Raw genomic sequence first — 14,734 nt, forward strand, 5'->3', positions numbered from 1 at the left:
AAAAAAAAAAAAAAAAAAAAAAAAAAAAAGGGAGTTAGAGAGACCCATCAACTTCACTCCAAACACAATGGGATATCAGTCAAAGAACTATTGAGTAAATGGTTGAATATCACAAGTATTTGCCAAATTTGCAATCATCATCCTGAATCACAAGACCATTTCTTCTTACGTTGAGATTTCACATCACATATTTGGATGGTTGGCCCATTGGGTCTCTGTTTACAGAATCAGAACACATTCTCGTTTGTGCAAGTGATAAAGTATTTTTTCTTTCACAAAAGAATATCATCTTCTGATTGCTCTTGGCTGTTTAACATCTTGCACTTACTATATATATTTCATTTGGAAACACAGGAATGATGTTTTGCTATCTCATGTGCAACTTAACCCACTCATTATTTTAAAAAATACTCAACAATGGAATACTGACCTTAAACAGTAAACATGTCCACTCTCATGCATATAGATGGTCCAATAAACATGAATCAAAGCTCTATTCTTTATTTTTTGATATGTATAGTTTTAGTTTGTGCCTCTAATATTTTAGAGTTAGATTCAAGATAGGCCTTTGTAATTCTATCAAAAAGTAAGTTTGGGTTCCTAGAGTCAGGTGTTACCAAAACTGATCAATAAAAACAATGGAAACAGAAGGCATTCTTCAAGGACTTCTGAAGGCAAAGGCTAAGAATTGGGAAGTCAATGAAATATAGTTCTCAAACAAGCATTTACTTCATCTCATTCCATATCCAACCAAGGGTGCATTGCCACTTTTTGTAAAATACATATTAGGCCGTCAACTTCAGCAAACTCTTACACTATCTTTTTTTCTTTTTTTTTCTCTCTCTCTCTCTCTCTCTTGCAAGGGTTTCTGGAATAGGGATTTCTCTCCGGATTTCGCCTTTGCCATGGAAACTATATAGGGGGTTGCTTGTACTATTAGTCCTCAATCCTTAGACAATGTATCTTCTATTCCTTAATCTAAGTTTTTCCCTTTTTTTTTTTTTAAAAAAAAAAAAAAATTTACTTCACCGCTCGGTTCTGGACTCCAAGCAATCTCGAGAGCATAGTTAGCAAATTCGTATTCGGGAATTATTCTGATGGAGAATTATTCAGAGTAATTCGACTGGTCAATTTAAGGGTTCGGTCAAAAAAGCGGTAAAAAAAGTGAACAAAATAAAAATGGGATTCAGATTCGAGAATTATTCGATTACAAAAATAAAAGTCGAGCAAAAATTCGGACGCTTTTTTTTTATTATAATTTATTGTATCTTTTTATTTATCAAGTAATTAACTTGATATGTACACCTAGAAAGAGCAAATTACTATAGTTCAAATATACAATACAATAAAAAACTAGGAAAAAGCTGTCATTGTGTGATAGAAACAATAGTTACAGTAATCCAATTTCTAAAGAAATTGTCCTGTAGGAATGTAAAAGTTCAAAATCACATCATTCAATCCATGACTCACCTAGTTCCATGATTCCATCATCCATGCTTAAAAGGAAAAACTATTCTAAATAAAGCAAAACATCCACAAAAGCATAACAAAAGTTATTACATCACCACAACTTAAGTACATAAGTAAATCAGATAATACTATCTGAGGGTTGAGTCTCACTCTCAGTAAAACTAGCACTTGCACCAAATAGCAAGTCTTCAGCGATGCTATCATCTGCATCATCCAATAATCTCTCTAGCTCTTTATCAACGTCTTCAATGCTTTAATCAAAATCATTGACACCAATACTATCAAGATTAATGGGCAACATGTTTTTTTGTTCAAGTTCACCCCACTATTCCATCATCAACGAATTCATTCTGACGTAGACTAAATCATCTAACATCACTGCTGATAATCTATTCCTCTTTTTTGTTTGTGCTGCATCCCAGGCACTCCAATTTCTCTCACAAGACGAAGAACTACATGATTGGCTCAATATTCGAATGGCATTTTTCTGTAAGATAGGAATAGCATCACCTTGCATATGCCACCAAACCACTCACTCTCTCTCGCCTTTCATTTCATTCCCACCATTTGTGACCACTTTGATTACTTATCTCTCTCTTCCACCATTTGTGACCACCTAATTTTGCAAACCCATCTCTCTTTCTATATATATGCACTTTTCTCTCCTCCTTACCCAATAAGAACAATACATACCTTTTTTCCTTCCCATCCTCCAAATTTCATCTTCAATTCAATCCCTTTCTTCTTCCCCACCAGTTTCATCTTGGATTCCTTTCAATAATACCATGAGCCCAGGACTATTCCGCGATGATCAACAAGCAAAGAATTAGATGATCAATGGTCCACGCCCATGTCCTTTGAAGATCAACAAAGACTCTCATCCCATCCAGAAACCATCTTCTTCATCAATGTCTTCAGTCCCTCCACCCTTCAATGGCGTCGCCGCCGTAGCCACAAAACAGCAACAGAACCAACAGCGGCATCATCCAGTTATCATTTACACCCATTCTCCCAAGATCATCCTCACACATGCTCGTGATTTCATGGCTTTGGTGCAGAAACTCACCGGTCTTTCCCGTTCCGATGATGATCGGTCTCGTCCGGTGCAACAACCTCAATTGCAGTTGCAGGAGGAGGAGGAGGAGAGTCTTCTTCATCAGAAGCTGGTTATAACAATAACAATAACAATGACAAAACGAGGCAAAAGGCGGCGACCAGCGAGGCAGGGCCGCAGGAGGCGGCGAGGCAACGAGCCGGCGAGGTGCAGACACTGGTTTTCAGAGAGGGTAAGAGATGGGAGAGATTTGGTTTCCAGAGAAAATCACCATACTTCAAAGTTCGGTTTTGGTTTTTTATCTTTTGTTTTGGTATTGTTTTGTTTTGTTTTTTTTTTAAGTGGGTTACTTGGTAATCAAATAATTCGGTTTAATCCGATTCATCACGATTTATTCGTGTTTTATAATCACTTTTTAAAAATCACGAATTTTATCGAATTTTATTTTTTATTCAGATTCAATCAGAATTTTTATTTAATTCTGAAAAATTCAATTCGGTTGAATAATGTTGCTAACTAAGCTGGAGAGACTGTGAGAGAGAGACTATAACGGTAAAGATAGGTTTCAGTCGCAGGGCCACATGCTTGGCGAGGTGGCGGATGCGGGGGGTGGGTTAAGGTTCCGGTGTTAAAGAGAAAAAGAATGGAGAGAGAGAGAAGAATTAGCTGGGAGATGATCCTAAAACACCAAGTAATAAGTTGAAACGATCGGACGGATTAGCCATTGACATTTGTCAATTATAACCACGTGCACTACTTGATTCTCCTTCAACCACAACTAAAGTCTAAAACTGTGTTTATATACATTATGAGAATAGATTACCGTCAATCGCAACCTCAAATATTTCACCCAAAGAAGAAAAAACATCTAAATCCTAGATCTATTGAATGGCCGTAGTCAGTTTGGATTTTTTGTACTTAAAAACTGTTAAAATTGACAATAAGTAGTAAGAGAAAATTGCATTGCCACCCCCTGAACTTCGGTCGTTATTCAACGCCACCCCCTGGACTTTTCGAAACGTCAAATCACCCCCTAAAAATTCAAAAAATTTCAAATCGGTCCCTGCCGTTAGCCGACCGTGAGAAATGAATGAAAACCGGTTAGTTTTTTTCTAATATACCCAAAATACCCCCACCTATTGTGAGAGGACAATATTGCCCTCTCATTTATTTTCATCTCCTAAACCCATACCCATCTCACATCTCTCATCTCTCATCTCACTCCTCTCACCCACTCGGCCGGACAAGAAGAAGAAGACGAAGACCCACCTGCACCGCGATTCTCCCCTCCTCCGGCGTTCCAATTGTGAGGAGGAGACAGAAGTTTCCAGTTGATGTAAATTTCTAGATAATGGAATCATCATAAGAAAAAAGGGACACCAGAGAGCCATTAATGGTTAATCACGCGTCATCTAAGAGCCACGGTGACTAATCCATTTACCACTTTGCCCCCATGATCACAGGCTCACAGTAAATTTCAGATAGTAAGTTCTCGTAACTCGTAACTCACGGAAGTTGCTGATTCGTCATTGACTGTTAACACGACAGCAGAGAGAGTATTAGAACAAAAAATTCTTTTAAAGCAAAAACGGAGGATGTGATTTTGAAGAGAAAACCAAACTCCAGAGCACCCAGAGAAATCCAGTGTTTCTTTCTTTTTAATCATCTCTCCATCGGAGATCATTACATGGCTGCACTGATCGGTTCCCCAACTAAATCAAAACATTGAAAATTAGGGTTTTTGCAGTAAATTACTGAAATGTTTCGGTTACATATGTAGATTAGGGTTTGGAATGTGTTCGCACGCCGGAGGAGGGGAGAATCGCGTTGCAGGTGGGTCTTTGTCTTCTTCTTCTTCTTGTCCGGCCGAGTGAGTGAAATGAGAGATGAGAGATGTGAGATGGGTATGGATTTAGGAGATGGAAATAAAAGAGAGGGCAATATTATCCTCTTACAATAGGTGAGGGTATTTTGGGTATATTAGAAAAAAACTAACCGGTTTTCATTCATTTCTCACGGTCGGCTAACAGCAGGGACCGATTTGAAATTTTTTGAATTTTTTGGGGATGGCTTTGACATTTCGAAAAGTCCAAGGGGTGACATTGAATAACGATCGAAGTTCAAGGGGTGGCAATGCAATTTTCTCAAGTAGTAATAACTAATCTGTTGCTTCTGAAACCATATCATCTAATACAATTTCAAATATAAAAGCCGAAACCATTCATAAACATCTTCAGTTTTTCTCATTTTTCATCCACACCACTTGTTTACCTTTAAAATTTTAATGAAATTGAGGTAATTGTAACATTGAATCAATTATTGTTATATGTTTTCTCAATAATTGCTTAATATAAACTTAAAACTATCCTTATTAAAATGTATGTAAATAACATAAATGACTTAAATTTACTAAGCATATATTAATTATTTGAATTGGGTAAACGGTAGCACTTTTCTTACATGGGGCTACAAATAGAAAATGTGATTACACAAACAAAATGATCAAGAAGCTTACATAAATTTTTCTGCATCAGAGCTTGTTCATAACCTCGCTACGTAAATGGCTATTAAATCTCAAAGCTGTGCATACTTCTTATTGAGGAGCATCTTCGGAAAATCTGGTGTCAAAAGGAACACTAGAATTAGAATGAGCAGCAGCACTAGAATTTCCAGAACCATGTTGCAATTCAATAACAAGCCACCGGACAGCTTTACTCATCTGTTCCAAGCGAACAGCACTAATAGGTGGAAGACCGGTACTGCTACCCTGCCCAGTTCTCCCTGCAACTGCACCAGTTGCCTCATCTACCAAGCATTCTGAACCTATCCGTTGCTTCACAGATTCAACAAACTCCTCTGCTTGATCACAAGCTACTCTAAGCAATTCCCATCGCTGCTTAAAATTCTCGAGAGCAGCATCTGTAGCTACTGTTTTCTGGCCACCAGAAGCTTCATTGGCTTCGAGTACACTAGCTGCAGCAGCAACATAATCTTGATATGCATTGGTTAAAGCATCTACAGTGCTATCCATCAGATAAGAAGCAACCTGCTTAAAAAGGCATATTACAAGATTGAAGGTCATTGACCAAAGCATGCTATATTTCTCCCCACATCCAAGTGTTATTAATCAATTATGATGTTAAAACTCACATTTTCTTAATCATAAATACATGGGTTTGAATGGTTAACAGATCGTACTATTCAACAGAAAGGTAGGTAAAATGAAACTAGTTGGGCTGATTCAGAGGCTACATTGAATTTCTCCCTGCAAACAGAGTAACAAGATCTCAAAAGCTTTGCTTCAGCTCTAGGAACAAAAAAGGCTCAAACATAACTTGGAAAACTAAGAGTGACTCGCTCATTCAATCTACCACAAACCACAAACCAGTTTGACTCCACAAATACCCACCCTTCAGCATCCTCTACACTTACACATGTTATTACACATCAAAATGATATTGTTTCTTTTTGAAAGGCAACCAAAAACTACTCAAACTCAGAGAGAAAACAATGAAAGTCCAAATGTAGAACATAAAGACAATTTTAACAAAACAAAAAAAAGAAACAAATAACATCCCTACATAGAAGCTAGATTCATAAAATGATTTAATTAGCTCAGAAGAAGTATATCAAATCACAGACAAGTCTCAGATGTCCAGACATAATTTAATTACTTCATCATCATTGCATAGGAACAAAGGAGAGTGGTCCTAAAATTGGAAATCACATATTCCACAAAAATGGTTTCCCTGTCAAACCATTTCAGGTACATTGGAAAAAGAAAGTTCCATTGAAAAGACAATTTCAGTAGATTTAACCACTGTAATAACAAATAGCAGTTGATATGGTAAGATTGTAGAAGCTTACAAAGATTTAATAACGTAAAAATTCAAAAAAGATTTGAGTACCCAATAAAAAAAGGGATCAAGTAGCAAATTTAATATAAGAATGTAAGGCATAAATAGATAAATCTCATCCCGGGTTGAGAAAAAAATTTGTGAAATCAACAGTGTGATATTATGTAAATATATATAAAAAAAAAATGTAACAGAAGATTTGTCCAAAATGCTTCTCAGAGGCATTCCAAAAGTGGAAATTTGCAGACATTTCAACACGGCATCAGTTTCTGACCGCCCGTCCGCTTTTCTCATCATTGAACACAAATCAAAACAAGCTGAATGAAATCTCTACACAGTAAACCATTTGCAGAATCATTTATGAATCACAATTGAAAGTCAAACTCACCAAGAAGAAACTTTTAATGCCCTAAAACACATTGGGACTAAAAAGTATAATAATGAAAGTAAAAAGCTTTGACAAAAGAAATCCTCTCATCAGGAAATTGAACTAAGAAGGCATCAGATAATAAGCGGAGTTGTGTCTACATTACTTTTCAGCATTAGCATAAGATTATTTTCATCATTTGCCTTCTATTAATCCCAACGATCTCAATCATAAAGGGCAAAATGATTTAACCAAAAACTACAAGAATCGACAGAAACTGAAGAACATAAGAATCAATTGAAAAGAAACTTGAGTTAGAAAATAAACAAACAAAATAATGGCATCAGATAATAAGCGGAGATAGTAGTCCACACAATGTTTCAGTGTGTAGGATAAGATTTATCTTCATCATCTGCCGATCCACAAATATTAGAACTCATTAACGTAGCAGAAGAAAGGCCATCTACTCTATTATATAGAAATATTAGTTGAAACATTAGTTTCGATTGGACCATTTGACACCAAGGCAATAAGAAAATCTGCAATGGGCTGGTAAGCCAACCTTTCACTATCTGCATCCGTTATACCTCCAATGCCATCAATGATAAGAACAAAAGGAGAGGGTAAACAGATGCATCAGTAATCTAAGAGAAACCAACTTCTTCAAAAACATCGTTTCTGTAACGGAGATTGGGTAAAACTTCACTAGCACCAATCAAGAATTCCTTGTAAACAAGGAGGTAGAGCTAGATCTTCTTCAAATATATCAAAAACAAAATCACGGGAAAAAGCGAAAACAACTTGAAATCTCTGCTAGTTATTCATCGTCGCCCTAATCAGAAAATAGGGAGAATTCGTAGCTCCATGAACAAAAAATCTTACCTTCACAGGCGATAGATCCAGTGGACAGAGCACCTACTGGCGTTTAAATAGCACGGCTCCTCCCATCTGAAACCCTAATCCCTTATTCCAACTACTATTAGGGTTTCCGAAAGTATAAAAGGACCAACGGAGCTCCGCTGCCGCCACGTTGGCATCCTCTTGTGGCGCCTGTGGTTATTGCGTTATCGCACGACCTGAAATTTGTATGGGCCTAATCCCTAAAGGCCGAGTCCAGCCCATCAGTTATCCCCGATTTAATCAAGATGGCCCATGAGTCCATCAAGACCACGATGATACATCAATGATTTTGACATCTGGGAAACAAATCAGACGATGCACCCCTCTCACAAAAATCCTCTTTGGAGAGGTAGTGAGCAGTGAGGATCTAATGGCTAGAGTGGATGCCAGGCCATTCTAGCCGTTGGATCCTCACTGCTGCTCACAGCTCACCATAGAGGATTTGAGTCCATGGCCACTTCTCTCTCCATTGTCATTTGGATGCATGTTAGCATAAATCATTCTTTACATCCTTGCTATGATTGGATAAGATCTCTAATACAGCTGTGAGCACCCCTATAAAGGGGCAATTACTATCACTCCCCTACACTCTCTTACTCCCATTAAGATCATCTTTCTCACGTACTGCATCTAAGAAAGTTGTTGTAAGTTTTTGCATATTAATTCATATTTTAGGGTTCATAACCTCCATTAATCTAAGTGACCACAATGGACATTTTCAAAGGACTTATTCATGGACCGCTAAAACTTTTGATTCCTCTGTTTAAAGAATGTTTGGTTCTCCTTGGATATTACAATACATTTTTTTTAACAACTTAAAGAGCAATGACTAACTGCTTTCCCACTCAAGACTTTCTTAGACATATAAATATTTTTATCCCTAATTGTTGTCTATGTTGGAATTCTTTTGGAAGCTTGGCGCATTTGTTTTTTGAATGTCCTTTCTCAAAATCAATTTGGGGAAGTATTGTCCGGAAGCTCTTATTGACTCCCAAAATTATTCTTCTATTTGACCAAGAATGGGGATGAATTTTAAATAATTTTAATCCTAAAATTTCATGTGACTCTATTGGCAAGTTGGCTTTTAGTGCAACATTGTATCATATTTGGTGGGAAAACAAAAAAGAGATGGAATTCAAATCCCAAAGTCTAAAGCAAATTGGAGATGCTATCACTTTTGAGGTAAGAAATAGAATTCTTCACAATTATGTTGGTTGCCCTGATACAAGCACAAATAGATTCTTAGCATCATATAGGGACCTTTTATTATTCTCTCCCCCCATAATTTTGATGTATCTTCTCTTTTTTATATTTTGGATCCCCTTCCCCCTTCCCTTTCGGTTTGTATGATGAATTTGGTTTGTCTTGTTTCTTCCCTCCCCCCATTTCTTGTTCCCTCTTCTTCTTCGCTTGTTTCTCCCACACCCCCCCCCCTCCCCATTTTCTTGTTTCCTGTTTTCTCTGCTTGTTTCTCACTCCTTTTTGTTACTTGGCTTGTTCCTTTCCTACGGTTGGCTTGTTTTGTCTGACACCTGTTGGGGTGGCTTCTGATGTTAGGATCTTTGCCCTTGTTTAATCGGTTTAGGCTTTGTCTGTTGTATCTGTTTTTCATTTGTTTTAATATAATTTTCATTCATAAAAAAAATAATAATAATAAAAAATGATATTAGGAACTTTGGGTAGAACTCATATTTAAAAGCTAACTGTTAAGCAAAGGGTGCCCAAGACCCTATAAGTCTCCAATCAAGCTACACATCAAGTTAATGTTGTCATGCAGATTGAACCCCTAGAGAGGCAAAGGACAACGGAAGATATACTGAAATACGTGAGATCATCAGTCGTGGTAAGCTCCCTTCCACGAGATACCCACTTCTGATGTGGGATTATTACTTTCGCCATCCACGTGGAACCCTAACAATCTCCCCTCCACGTGGGAGCTCAAGATCTTCCCTCCATGTAAGAACCACCAAAATCTTCTTCCATTTTATGCTTGTAGGCAACTGAGTTCCCATGCCCTGGCACTATTACACCCTAGCCCTGCTAGACCTTGGCTCTAATACCACTTGTTACGGACTTGGGCAGAACCCATCATTAAAAGCTAGATATTAAGGAAATGGTGTCCAATTACCTAAAAATCATATATTTGGCTACCCACTTCTAATGTGAGATTATTACTTCTGCCATCCGCGTGGAACCCCAACACAAGAGAAGGCCAATTTGATACAATTTTAATTCATCTTCTACCTCCTAGTGGTATTATATCAACGCCATTGGTTTTCATATTTATGAGCCCACCAAATTAGTCATGAAGTAAATTATGGAGGCTTTGAAGAAAAGGAACTTCAACTTGGTTGGTGTTTTGGGATCGACGGGATGGGAAAAACAATTTTTATGAAAGAAATAGCCAAATAATTGGAGAAAAATGGGTTCTTTGACCGTGTTGTGATGGTGAAAGTTTTTCAAAATTCTAGTGTATCAGACATTCAACTAGAAATAGCAGAATAATTGAGTTTCAAACTTGAAGGTGTGAGCAAAATTGTCAAAATAATACTTTTATGGGATAGAATTACGAAAGAGAAATAGAGTCTTATAATATTGGATGATAAGTAGGAATTGATGACATTTTAACTAAGGTGGAGTTCCCTATAGCGATCGAGAGGGGTGCTATTGCACTATTATTGTCACAAAAAAGAACCAAGAGGCCTGTAAATCATATTATTTCCAAGGATAAATTGCTTTATTATGTGTGAGTGATGTCTTTAAAGACAAGTCATGAACTTCCTTTGTCAATGCCGCCCTGATTAGGGTAAATATGAACTCTCACTAACTTGCTAGGATTCGGGTTACATCACCCCTATCACCTATAAATAAGAGAGGTGTGGCATAATGGATGGGGTATTACTTTTCTGTGGTCTCTTCCTGACCTCGATAAAAGATCTTCTCTATCGTGTGGAATTTTGACTTGGGTATTAAAGAGCCATCAAAGTCTCCAATCCTCTCATTTGCCTCATCTTCATCCTTGTATTCTCATGTGGTCAAGAAATGTGATGCACAATTTTCTATTACAACAAAACCTAAAAAATAGAAATTTTTGTATTTATTAATAACCATGATTATATAAAGGGAGAGGGATAGGTATGCCGCCGATATCAATTATGCTAGCGGATAGCACCAATAGGAACACATGATGGAGTATCATTCAGGAAGGATATGAGGGTCATTTCAGAAAAAGAAAAGAGAGAGATAGACACAATGGATGCTAACATACTTGATATCGACGGACGGCATACCCAACCTTTTCCCTTATATAAACTACGAAAGAGTAAAGTACAACGAAATTTAATTGCAAAATATAGAATAATTTGGATTAATTACTGATACAACAATGGAGGTAATGATTATGAAAATTACTATTTTAAGTGTGAAATTTTCATTTCCCCCTCTTTTAATGTCCCCCAGCCCTGCGCAACCAAACGGATTCTATATTACACTATAGTCACCTTCCTCCCTAGGTTTACTTGAATGTAAACCCAACTAGACCCGACCATTTTGGTTTTCTACAACGTCGTCATTATCCTTCTTCATGGATGATTTCCACTTAAACCTACTTGTACTAAACAATCCTTCCATCTCTTCTAAGGTTTTCCCCTGCGTCTCCGGGAGGAACGTGTAGAAGAACGTCCACGCTAGTCCGGTTATCCCCGCGAACATAAAAAAGGTCCGTTCGATGGTGATGGCCTTGTACAGGGACAAAAAAGTCATTCCAATAACCCCACTCATCACCCGGTTCACTGCCACTCCTATACTCACACCCTGGGCCCGCAGTCTCAATGGGAATATCTCCGAACTATACACCCAAGGAATGGGCCCCAACCCTATCGAGAACGAAGCTACGAAAGTCAACGTCATAACCACACATAGAACTATGGCCCACATTAGCTTCTTCTCCGAGTGATCAACCACCGTTAATCCTGATGCTAGTCCAATCAAACACACGATCATACCTCCAGTGCTTCCAAGAAGCAGCGGCCGCCGTCCGATCCTGTCCAATAGAAAAGTAGCCACCAAGATGAAAATTGTCTTACTGAATCCAACAGCCACCGTTGCTCCCAGACGATATGATTTCTTCTTGATCCCGGCCTTCTCAAATATCCGTGGGCTGTACAACACCACAGCATCTATGCCCGACGCTTGCTGGAACAGGTGTATACCGACGGCTGCGATTAAGACACGACGAACGGAAGGTGTCGGTCGGATTAGGAGCTCCTTCCATACCCCTTCGCCGTGACTACGTTTGGGTACACTTACGACGTCGTCGACGCAATTTTCCGGTATTCCAACTGCCGATTTGATGTCGGCGAGTCTTAACTCGGCTTCCTCGTTTGAATCACATGTCTTGTTGAGTACCTTTCTAGCTTCACCGAGTCGACCCTGCATAACAAGCCAACGAGGTGACTCGGGCATAATGAGTATCCCGAATGCTAACATCGCCGAAGGTATCCCACCAGCTCCAAGCATGAGTCGCCAGCTGAGATGCTCGGGTAGCTGAGAGAAAGAGATGTTGGAGATGTAGCCAAGTAGGACTCCGGTGTTGATAAAGACTTCAGGGAACGATGTTAAAAAGCCTCGAGACATCGCCGGAGAGATCTCTGCAGTATACACCGGAGCGATCATGAGAGCGAAACCGACGCCGACACCGGCGACTATTCTACCCACCATGAGCCATGCGAAGTTTGGTGCAAGACCCATAAGTATAGCTCCGACAAAGAAGATGACAGAAGCAAAGACGATGGTATATCGACGACCGATCCAGTCGGAGATTCTTCCGGCGACGGCGGAGCCTAGTAGGGAACAGATGTTGATGATTCCTACTAGAATTTCGATTTGGGTGTCGGTTATCTTTAGATCATCTTTGATGAAAATTGAGGCTCCGCTCATCACACCAGTATCTGAAGGAAGAAGGAGAAAAGATGAAATGAGAGACGAAAGTGAGGAACCTAACCTAAAGTATATGTAAAAGCTAGAAGTAGTACTAACCATAGCCTAGTAAAATAGAAACCATGGAAGCTAAAATCGCAGAAACCATAGAAAATATGTTTCTCCTCCGTCTGCCCTGGAAGACAAGTGGCGGAGTAGGATTCTCCGACATGGCCGAAACTCCACTCTTTGGAATTCCTCCTTCAGACATATCTTTGTGTTCTTCAGCTTTTTTTGAGAGTGGGACGAGGAAGTGGAGTGGATAATGGAGTGTCAAGACACTTGAGACATCCAATTAAGAATTTATAAAGGGAGAAAAATATTTTCGGGGAAATAATGGAAGGGAGAGGATTGACTAAAAGTCAAGACACCAATGGCACCATATAATAATGAATTAATTTACATTTTTGGATAGGATTTTCTCCCTAGCATGGTTTCAAGTATTGCTATCGTATTTATTGTATTGGTCTTGCCGTACTAATATGGATCGATTTGAATCCATTGCTTATATCACCTAAATGGTAAAACAGTAAGAAATTATACATTTTTTTGAAAAAGCAAAGGTAAAAATGACTGATGTATGCATCAATCCTTATTGGTACTAATTTGTATTGTATTAGTATTAATTGAGATTCTTTGGGTTTTACGAATACAAGAGTGATTTATATCTCATGGGTTGGGGTAAAGTGGGCTATGTCCCTTTTTGTTTTTTTATTATTTTATTTCTCTTATTTAATAAATTTGTAGGATTTTTCTTGGATCCCAGATAATATTTGAGTTAAAAAAATAAAAAATAAGGTCAATCTAGACCAATGTCGGTACTAATAACTAAAACCCTTGCTACACAAAACCCAAGGACCAGGAGTGCCTTGGTCCTCCCAATTGAGGGATCACTCTTGATCCCAGAGCTCCATAGAGAGGAATGGGATCCAACATCTATACGGAACAAAATGGTCATTTCAACTTATGCTTGAGTATAGAGTCCACGCTATTTTCTAAGATTCTTTACCCACAAAAGGACAAAGATAGTCAAATACGGCGGCAAGGGTACTATTTTTGTACACAAGACTTGGGAAGACTTGAAAGACTTTATGGAAACATTTTAAAAAGGAGAAAGCGATATTTTGACTTGTCAACAAAACAAGCGAAGCTGGTTATCAAGATGTTTCAGTATCCAGGATTCAGTATTGGAGATAAATCAGGGGGTAAAAAAATTGCACACATGATGGTGCCGTGGTAGACATTTCATGATTGTGTTGTGGAAAAGTATTAAGATAAACGACGAGAGTGTCATTTGGTAGAGTGCACGAGGGCCTCCATCAGCATGTTTCAAGAATTTAGGGTTTTCCAAACAGAATCTGTCCGATCCGGAATGGGATAAAAATCGTCTGTTGTGCTAATCGTCTGTTGTTCCATGTTTTGCTAGGTGCAGAGTGCGACACGTGGATGGTGCATCACCAACGGCCAGGATTAAGAGGGTTGGTTGAGGTTATCAAAACCGGGTTTTTTTTGTTGTGAACCAGACCGAGATTCCAACCCAACCCGTTTCCTCCTCTCTTCTTCGTCACTCTTCTTCTTCTTCTTCACCCTGTCTTCTTCTTCTTCTTCTTCTTCTTCTTCACCCTCTGTTACCCAGAGCCTTTCCTTCCTCTATCTCACTCACTCTCCCTCCTCAATCCTCCCTTTCCACCTGGGCTGCATTTAAAAAAAAAAAGAAAAAAGCATGGGATTTCTGGGCAGCGGATCTACCGCTCCTAGCCGTCGGCACCACGACCAGACCGAGATTCCAACCCAACCCGTTTCCTCCTCTCTTCTTCTTCACTCTTCTTCTTCTTCTTCTTCACCCTCTGTCTTCTTCTTCTTCTTCTTCTTCTTCTTCTTCTTGCTGCATTTAAAAAAAAAAAGAAAAAAGCATGGGATTTCTGGGCAGCGGATCTACCGCTCCTAGCCGTCGGCACCACGACCAGACCGAGATTCCAACCCAACCCGTTTCCTCCTCTCTTCTTCTTCACTCTTCTTCTTCTTCTTCTTCACCCTCTGTCTTCTTCTTCTTCTTCTTCTTCTTCTTCTTCTTCTTCTTCTTCTTCTGCTGCATTTAAAAAAAAAAAA

At 38.8% G+C, this 14,734-nt stretch overlaps 2 protein-coding genes and 2 non-coding genes across 7 annotated transcripts; all 4 read right to left on the reverse strand.

Annotated features, from left to right (window-relative positions):
- Positions 1-4,920: 4,920 nt before the first annotated feature.
- LOC122084492 (mediator of RNA polymerase II transcription subunit 32-like) lies at positions 4,921-7,785 on the reverse strand. Of its 4 annotated transcripts, none has more exons than XM_042652775.1 (3): positions 7,631-7,768; positions 5,723-5,789; positions 4,921-5,570 (listed from the first exon to the last, which is right to left on the reverse strand). In XM_042652775.1, exon 3 carries the CDS (start codon positions 5,553-5,555, stop codon positions 5,118-5,120), a length of 438 nt encoding a protein of 145 aa, XP_042508709.1. In that variant the 5' UTR covers positions 5,556-5,570; positions 5,723-5,789; positions 7,631-7,768; the 3' UTR covers positions 4,921-5,117. The 4 variants fall into 4 exon arrangements, with proteins under 4 accessions (XP_042508709.1, XP_042508708.1, XP_042508707.1 ...); XM_042652774.1 differs by having other exon boundaries at positions 5,675-5,789; positions 7,631-7,761; XM_042652773.1 differs by lacking the exon at positions 5,723-5,789 and having other exon boundaries at positions 7,631-7,785.
- LOC122085286 lies at positions 6,876-6,955 on the reverse strand. The gene has a single exon (XR_006142067.1). It is a non-coding gene; the product is annotated as a small nucleolar RNA R16 (small nucleolar RNA).
- Positions 7,085-7,168, reverse strand: LOC122085285. The gene has a single exon (XR_006142066.1). It is a non-coding gene; the product is annotated as a small nucleolar RNA R16 (small nucleolar RNA).
- Positions 7,786-10,901: 3,116 nt separating the features above from the next.
- LOC122083494 (polyol transporter 5-like) lies at positions 10,902-12,916 on the reverse strand. The gene is made up of 2 exons (XM_042651328.1): positions 12,686-12,916; positions 10,902-12,597 (listed from the first exon to the last, which is right to left on the reverse strand). The coding sequence occupies exons 1-2, from the start codon at positions 12,834-12,836 to the stop codon at positions 11,183-11,185; spliced, it is 1,566 nt and encodes a 521-aa protein (XP_042507262.1). The 5' UTR covers positions 12,837-12,916; the 3' UTR covers positions 10,902-11,182.
- Between the last annotated feature and the right edge of the window lie 1,818 nt (positions 12,917-14,734).

The sequence above is a fragment of the Macadamia integrifolia genome, chromosome 7 (assembly GCF_013358625.1).
Source record: "Macadamia integrifolia cultivar HAES 741 chromosome 7, SCU_Mint_v3, whole genome shotgun sequence".
NCBI classification, from domain to species: domain Eukaryota; kingdom Viridiplantae; phylum Streptophyta; class Magnoliopsida; order Proteales; family Proteaceae; genus Macadamia; species Macadamia integrifolia.

Bases quoted from the DNA above. Each gene is read 5' to 3' on its own strand.
- LOC122083494 (XM_042651328.1), bottom strand. From the start codon at position 12,836: ATGTCTGAAGGAGGAATTCCAAAGAGTGGAGTTTCGGCCATGTCGGAG. The intron at 12,598-12,685 runs GTTAGTACTACT...TTCTTCCTTCAG, and splicing joins TTCTATTTTACTAGGCTATG to ATACTGGTGTGATGAGCGGA.
- LOC122084492 (XM_042652772.1), bottom strand. From the start codon at position 5,618: ATGCTTTGGTCAATGACCTTCAATCTTGTAATATGCCTTTTTAAGCAG.